This window comes from Marmota flaviventris, chromosome 9 (assembly GCF_047511675.1).
Source record: "Marmota flaviventris isolate mMarFla1 chromosome 9, mMarFla1.hap1, whole genome shotgun sequence".
Lineage (NCBI taxonomy): Eukaryota > Metazoa > Chordata > Mammalia > Rodentia > Sciuridae > Marmota > Marmota flaviventris.
The window spans coordinates 7,517,908-7,525,551 of NC_092506.1; the positions used below are offsets into that span (position 1 = coordinate 7,517,908).

Below are 7,644 nucleotides of genomic sequence, written 5' to 3' on the forward strand. Positions count from 1 at the left end.
ACTCACCATCCTCCAGCCTCAGTCTCCCAAACCGCTGGGATTATGGTTGTGGCCCACAGTGCCCGTCTCAACATGAGTTTTGATTCACACCATAGCTGGGGTTGAGTCTAAAAGCAACAGAGGGTCATGAAGAGGATTTAAGCAAGGGACTGATGTAATCTGATTTGTGATCTAAATTCTTGTGGGTTTTTCACTTTTCAGTGCTGAAAATCAAACCAGGCCTTGACTAGTCAAGGCAAATGCTTTACCACTGAGCTATATCCCCAGCCCTATAATCTATTTCTCAGGCTTTTTTTCTGGAGGAAGTTAGGAAAACAGTTAAGGCACTGTCATCCGATGAGGAGGCAGGTAGCTTAGACCATCAGTGGTGGTCCATCCAAGTCTTCAAGTCTTTGTAGGGAGATAAATGATACATATCAAGATAGATGTAAGATATTTCAGAGGCAGAAGTGACAGGATGTGGGAATGAATGTGAGAGTGATCAAAGAACCAGGATACATTTCATAGGTACCATAGATCAAGACCTCATCTTTCAGCCAGATGTGGTGGTACATATCTGTAATCCCAGCAACTGAAAAGGTTAAGGCAGGAGAATGACAAGTTTGAGGCCAGCCTCAGCAACTTGAGACTCTGTTCTCAAAATTAAAAAATGTGTGTGGTGCAGGAGGGGGGTGCTGGGGATGCAATTCAGTGGTTAAGTGCCCCTGAGTTCATTCCTCAGTATGTAAAACAAAAACAAACAAAAACACCTCATCGTTGTTGTTGTTTGTGGTTCATCATCTCTGTTACACCAGAAGATAACTTTAGGACAGGAATGTCATCTCTTTGATCCTCATTGTGTTCTTGGTCCTCAATATGGAGTCTGCATTTAACAGAATTAGGTGAATGAAGATTTTATGTGTATATAAATATTGTGAGTATGTGTTTGTGTATATAAACATAATATACATAGTGAACTACATCCCCAGCCCTTATTGTTTATTTTGGGTCCTGCTAAATTGTCCAGGCTGGTCCCTAACTTGCTATCATCCTGCCTCAGCCTCTCAAGTAGTTGGGATTACAGGCCTCACAGTGCCTGACTACTATTGGATATTTAATCAGAAAGTATTTAATGAAGGAAGAGGCAGGTTTAGGTTAGGAATTGAACAGAAGCTCAGATATTTGTTAAACATTGCCTTCTTTTAAAGCAATGCCCCCAACACCCAGGTCTAGGCCTTTCTTCCACTCTAACTGCCCCTTAAATTGTCTATGTCCCCTAGCAAAATGTCTGTTCCTCCAGTATAGAGAGAAATCTTATCTCCCATAGAACTGGCACGATTAGTGGCCCAAAGTAGGTGCTTAGCATAGATGATTTCTGTCCCCAGCTTTGTATTTTTTATTTTTTAGTTGTCAATGGACCTTTATTTATTTTATTGTGGCGCTGAGAATCGTACCCAGTGCCTCACACAGGCTAGGCAAGCGCTCTACCACTGAGCCACAACTCCAGCCCATGCCCACAGCTCTTACAGAAAAGTTGTTTTTCACTTTTAGGAAACTTGTGGGGCGGGGATGGGGCAGGGTTTGGTCAACCACTAGGGGGCGAGCGAGGACCAGCGTAGTACTCGCCTGCGCATTTTTCCGATCTTGTGCGTCATCGCCGTAGTGGGCGGGGCTCGTACGTTGCGTTAGGTTTCTGCGCCTGCCCAAAGTGCTACTTGAGAGAAGGGAGAGGCTTGGCTTATGATTGTGGGCGGAAATTGCCGAGAAGCCTCCGAGCTTTGCCGAACCGAAAGCTCCCTCGGCCTGTCAAAGAGGCGGAAGTAACTGAAGATGCGCCGGAAGTGGCTGCGCTTGGGTGCTCGTGTTCGCTGTTAGCTAGCTGCTCTAGTTGCCATGGAGCCGGGCGGGCTGTGCGGTTTCTGCCCAGGCGGGGAGGCCCAGCCAGCGCGCTACACCTGTCCACGCTGTAATGTGCCCTACTGTTCGCTGCGCTGCTATCGGGCGCATGGTGCCTGCGCCGAAGACTTCTACCGTGACCAGGTGCTGAGAGAGCTCCGCGGCCGCAGCGCCTCACCTAGCCGCCTAGCATGTGCTCTACGCCGGCTGCGCCAGCAACGCGAGACAGAGGACAACCCCGAAGAGGCAGTCCTGAGCACTGGCCCGGCACCCGGCGGCCTTTCCAGACTCTGGGAAGAGTTGGCACCCGCGGAGAAGGCGGCCTTCGAGCGGTTGCTGAGCCGCGGCGAGGCCGGGAAGCTGCTGCCTCCGTGGCGGCCGTGGTGGTGGGACCGTGGGGCCGGGCCGCGGCTTCTGGAGGAGTTAGATGGTGTCCCCAGCAGTGAACCTGCGGAGCTAGAACCCGCCCCCACGGAGCCAGTTCCTGGAGACGCCCCCAGGGCCTGCAGGCCCTCAGTGCCCACCCACATCCCTGCGCTGGCTAGCCTGAGTCGCTGCCCAGCCTCGCCGCTCGTGCGTTTCCAGCTCCCCAACGTGCTGTTCGCCTATGCGCACACTCTAGCCCTTTATCATGGCGGGGACGAAGAGCTGCTCTCCGACTTCTGTGCCACGCTGCTGGGAGTTTCTGGAGCCCTGGGCGCCCAGCAAGTCTTTGCTTCTGCGGAGGAAGCCCTGCTGGCTGCAACCAGCGTGCTAGAAACCAGCGAGCACCCACCAGGGCCCCTGGGTACACGGGGTGCTATGCAAGAGGCCGCCCGCATCCTGCTGGGTGAGGGTCCCGCCAACCAGAAAGGCTACACGCTGGCTGCATTGGGGCATCTAGTGCAGACTCTGGGCAGGGCCAGGAAACAGGCCGTGGCTAGAGAAGAGCGAGATCGCCTCTACCGGGCCCAGAAGAAGTGCCAATTTCTGCTGGCCTGGACCAATGAAAATGAGGCTGTCCTAACACCATTGGCTTTAGACTGCACCAGGGCCCACCAAGCCCACACGGTGGCAGCAGAGGAGGTGGCAGCCCTCACTGGGGAGCTAGAGCGCCTTTGGGGAGGCCCTGTGCCACCTGCACCGAGGACTCTCATTGAGGAGCTCCCTGGCTGATCTGGGGACCCTTGTTATTAATAAAGCTGTGCCTGGTCTGCCCAACTGTGTACAGTGCCCATTTCTGAGTGACAGCTGTTATCCTATCTAGCCCAGACTTGTGTTCACAAACTGCCTCTCAGCTTCCTCCTAGTCAGAGCTCACCCAACTCTGGGTATAAACACACTGGTCCCAGAATGGGAGCAAAACACACCAAGGGTTCCAGACATTTATACAACGGGAGAAAAATGTCTCCATTTGGGGGCACCGGCTTCATCTTGTTCCAAATGACCTTTTCTCAGAGGCTGGTCATCCCTTCCTGGGTGAGCTCAGGGCCCAGTTGTGTCCAGATTCCTATCATGGTGGTCTGGTGGCCAGTGAAGCTGCTTCAGTAGATGTAGGGCAAGATGCGGTAAGGTACCCGCTGACAGTACTCGTGCCAAGCCCGGCCGTACTTCTGCAGGCACTGCCGCTCATCCCGGGCCTCCCGGTGCACCAACAGTGCAGTGAAGTAGAGGACGTAGAAGTAGGGTAGCAGGTGGGACACCCCTGTACAGAAGTGCTCTGTGACCACTCAGACAGCAGTTCACAGAGATTTCCATGCCTACTGGCTCACAGAGCATCAAGGCTCAGCAGGGAAAGGCAACCCAACCTGGCAATGGGGTTTGCCCCAGCCACACACCACACACTGGGTCCATCCCTAGTAGCTGATCATAGGCATCCTGTGATCACCATGCTACTGCTCATATCCACCCAGGGCACTCACCACAAGGCAAGGACCAGGCCAGAGCCATGATGAGGTCTCCGAGATAGTTGGGATGACGGACCATACCCCACCATCCAGATACCAGCAGCTGCCGCCCGGTGGCAGTAGGAATGGTCTCAAGGCCTGGGAAACACAGAGAGTGAGGTAGAGAATCCCAGAAAGTCGTGCTCCACCTCATCTATGGCCCCCAAGAGACCCAACTTACCAGACACACTGGGATCTGAAGGATTCTTTCGGAAAGTGTTTTTCTGGGAATTGGCCCCACGGAATATGTAGTAACCAATAGCTGGGGGAGAGTATGAGCAGATAGTCAAGGTTGAGGGCCGTGGTCTTCTGCCTGATTTTTAGTATCTACTGGCATGTCTATAGCTGACTGCCTGGATATCCAGAACCCAGCCCCAGCTTTAGATAATCACCCGAGCTTCGCACCTACCTACTGAATACTGAACAAAGTGTGAAGGAAAGAAAGAGGGAAGGGAAATGATGGGCCCAGCTTGCTGCCCTTCCTGACTGACCATTGATGAGACAGATGACTGCAGCCATGGGCAACCCCAGGGGCTGTGGGTGGTACAACAGGAACTGGGCCTGCAGGCTGTAGGTGAAGGGTACCCAGGCCAGGTCCCCAAAAGCCAGCATGAAGCCAAATCCATCATGTGTGATGTCCATGGTGGTGAGGATAGCCTCCTATAGGGACAGGATCCAGGTACACTGTCTTAGTCCTATGTCCACAGGGACTCTCCCCAGCCTCCCCTGCCCAGTGCAGCCTCACCTCATGCCAGAGGGCATCACCCACATACAGTAGCTGGAAAGCATTGACTAGCCACATGGCAAGTGAAGGACTCCCCCGCTGCTCTGCCTCCTGCACCAGCAGGGCCAGGTTGATGAAGACCTGGGGATAGTGGGGGACAAGGCCATTGCTTGGGTGGCCAAGTGGCAGCACCTGGGTGGGGAAGTGCCAGCCTCTCCCCTTTTTTCACCTGTCACTGTCAAGTCACTCTTTAGCCCCTTGTTAAGTGGATCCAGGCCCTGTGCTCAGGTAGACAGACTGTGACTATGGCTCCAGAGTTCAAACTCCTGCTTTTGAATCTGAGCTTTGCCACTTGGGCAGGTTGTTACCTTTCCCAAAACCCACTTTCCCACCACCATGTGGGGAATAGAGATAGGGACCTGACTCGGGTGCAGTGTGAGGACTTGACATAATGTGTGCAGTACTAGCAGTTAGCTAGGATCCAGTCCATGCTGAGCACCCTCATTTGGGCAGAGCTGAGCTAAGTGCTAGCATTAAGCTTACCTTTCTCATTCTCACAATAATCTTGGGAGAAAGTTTTAATTTGATCCAATTTCACAAGTAAGCAAATAGCCTTAGAGGCTGAAGTGTCTGTGAGCAGGACCTGCTCCGGATCCACAGGGGGCCAGGTCAGTGGTGCATGCCTGTAGTCTTACTACTTAGAAGGCAGATGCAGGAGGATCTTTGGTTTGACACCACCCTGGGCTACACAATCAGACCTCCCATCTCAAAAAATAAAAGATTGGGGGAAAATAAAACAGATCCATGGTGAACACATCACACTCCTGCCCTCAGGGTGAGGTCACTTCTAAGTTTACATGAGGGACCTTTCCCAAGAGTTCCTTTGGTACTCTTGGCCAACGTCCAGCATGGGTGATCATAACTCTAGGACAGAGATGGAATGTTGTCAAGGCCAACAGTGACGGACAGGTAGGCTGCTAAACCCAGTGATCAGTTCTAGATTCTGTACTGCCTTGATCATCAAAAACATGTGATCATCACTGTCCTCAAAATAGATTTTGCACTTGATTGCTGTATTTAAAACTGCATGAGCTCTCTTAACTCTTCCTGCTTGGTTTTCTTTCATTGTGTGTGTGTTTGTGTGTGTGGTGTGTTTGTATGTTGTGATGCTGGGGATGGAATCCACGGTGTGGCAGGTGTTAGGCAATGCCCCACTATTGCACTACACCAGTTCACTATATATATTTTACTGGTTTGGGTCTCTCTTTCCCACTAGGATGAAGGCTTTATGTTTTCTTTTCTTTCCTCTCCTGTGACTTTCTCTCTCTCTTGTCTTCCAGCAGTAGAGCAATGTTGAGGACACAATAGATCAACAGGGAGGAGGGAATGACAATGATTTTTGTCCTGCACTGTTGGGGCCCTGCCTTCCCCTGGCCTGAGGCCAGCCCCATAAAGCCCAGCATACCCAGCCGATGAGACCGGGTCGCAGTTCACAGAAATACTTGAAGTCAAAGGAACAAATGCGAGGGTTGAGCTCCCGTCCCAGGAAAAAGTCATAGATGAAATTGCCTAGAGAATAACAGAGAGTGAAAGTACAAACAAGTGTCCCCATCTGCCGCATTTCCACCCCACTGGGACCCCTCTCACCTGAGTTTCCCCCAGGTGCCAGGGCTGAGGCAGGGGCCACCTGAGCCTTCATATAGAGAAGGAAGCTGAAGATGAAGGTGGTGATGGTGGCTGCAAATGCCAAGGGCAGAAGCATTTCCGGGAGCGCACCCAGGGGCAGCCCAACGGACACCCCCAGCCCCACCAATAGGGCTGTCAGCACCAGAGCCTGGAAGCCTGAATCACAACAGAGTAAGTCCTGGGGCTGGGCATCACCACCGCCCCTCCCAACATACACATGCACCAAAGCAAGGTCAGGGAGGTCACAGACCCTGCTTAAGCCATTAGGCTACCACCTTAGCCTTCAGAGAGCCACCTCAGCTACTGCCCTGGTGCATAGAGTAGCTGCAAATGAAGTAAAGGAGCGGGGATAAGGGGCGTGGGGAGACTCCCTTGGAGTCTCCTTGGCATAAGAGAGGTACATATGGGAGCTAATCTCCATGGACCGTCTGGCTAGATATTGAACCCCACTCCCACCAAGTCCAGTGCAAGGGCCAGTCCTCCAGGCACCATTAATGGGGTAGCACAGACGACTCTTGTCCTTCAATTCTTGCCCCTCGGCCACCTGCGGGTACAGGGCAATCTGATAAGGGTTGTGGGGCCTTCTTGCCCTCCTTCCTCCCGCCTCCCCAAAGCATTGGAACAGAGCTCACACCTTGAGCGCCGGCAGCAGGTAGAACGCCGCCTGCAGGCCGAGCCAGGTGAGTAACAGCAGCAGCGCTCGCGGGCTCCACAGCACCTCCAGCCCTGGCAGGTACGGAGGTGGGCCTAGTAGGCGCGCCGGGCCTGAGCGGGCCACCAGTAGCAGGTGGAACATTGTGGCGGGTAGCAGCAGCAGCAGCGCCGCAGCGCCTAGGGAGGGGGCCACAACTTCGGATGTCCGCTCCCCATTTCTCCCGAACCCACAGGCTACCACCGTCGTCTCCGAATCCGATTGTCAGTCCTCGAGCTCCCGCTGTCTCTGGATCCCTTTCCCTAGAAGACCCTCCTCCCCCAAATCTCAGTTCTCCACAAATCCCCAGCGCCCTGCCCCCAGAAGTGCCCCTCCTGGCTCTCCCTGCCAACTCCTTCCCTTTTTTTTCTGGGTACCCCCAAAACTGCCACCCTCAGATCCTGCCTCGTCCTGTTCCTAGTTCATCCCTCCAGCCCAGCCCCGCTCAGCCTCATTACCCAGGGGCCCCCCGAATTCCAGTGGGGCTCGGGGGCCCTGAAGAGAAGCCATGGTTTCCGCTGCACCCAGGGGTGGGGGCTCACAAAAGTCGGTCAAGGAAACGCAGCCCGCCCTGTCCCCGAGGAGAAAGGCTTGGCCACCAGGAGGTTGCGACACGCTGCACCTGCCTCCACACAGAGCTGGGGCTGCGGCAGCTCTTGTCCCGAGGTCTTTAAGTGGACACGCCCCCTGCTCATCCTGGGCCCAGAACACCAGCCAATTGGCGCTCGGGGGCGGATCCTGCGC

General features: G+C 53.8%; 2 protein-coding genes across 2 annotated transcripts; one reads left to right on the forward strand and one right to left on the reverse strand.

Annotated features, from left to right (window-relative positions):
• Positions 1-1,783: 1,783 nt before the first annotated feature.
• On the forward strand, positions 1,784-3,075 carry Znhit2 (zinc finger HIT-type containing 2). Its single transcript, XM_027944048.3, has one exon. It carries the CDS (start codon positions 1,873-1,875, stop codon positions 3,028-3,030), a length of 1,158 nt encoding a protein of 385 aa, XP_027799849.2. The 5' UTR covers positions 1,784-1,872; the 3' UTR covers positions 3,031-3,075.
• Positions 3,076-3,224: 149 nt separating this feature from the next.
• On the reverse strand, positions 3,225-7,610 carry Tm7sf2 (transmembrane 7 superfamily member 2). The gene is made up of 10 exons (XM_027944047.3): positions 7,359-7,610; positions 6,844-7,040; positions 6,699-6,753; positions 6,171-6,365; positions 5,989-6,092; positions 4,545-4,664; positions 4,291-4,459; positions 3,981-4,061; positions 3,776-3,898; positions 3,225-3,558 (listed from the first exon to the last, which is right to left on the reverse strand). Exons 1-10 carry the CDS (start codon positions 7,408-7,410, stop codon positions 3,398-3,400), a joined length of 1,257 nt encoding a protein of 418 aa, XP_027799848.2. The 5' UTR covers positions 7,411-7,610; the 3' UTR covers positions 3,225-3,397.
• Between the last annotated feature and the right edge of the window lie 34 nt (positions 7,611-7,644).

Excerpts from the sequence above, each read along its gene's own strand:
- Znhit2 (XM_027944048.3), top strand. The coding sequence starts at position 1,873 with ATGGAGCCGGGCGGGCTGTGCGGTTTCTGCCCAGGCGGGGAGGCCCAG.
- Tm7sf2 (XM_027944047.3), bottom strand. The coding sequence starts at position 7,410 with ATGGCTTCTCTTCAGGGCCCCCGAGCCCCACTGGAATTCGGGGGGCCC. Across the intron at positions 4,062-4,290 it reads AGTCATCTGTCTCATCAATG|CTATTGGTTACTACATATTC; the intron begins GTCAGTCAGGAA and ends ACTCTCCCCCAG. Across the intron at positions 3,559-3,775 it reads GGCCTGGTCCTTGCCTTGTG|GGGTGTCCCACCTGCTACCC; the intron begins GTGAGTGCCCTG and ends ACTTCTGTACAG.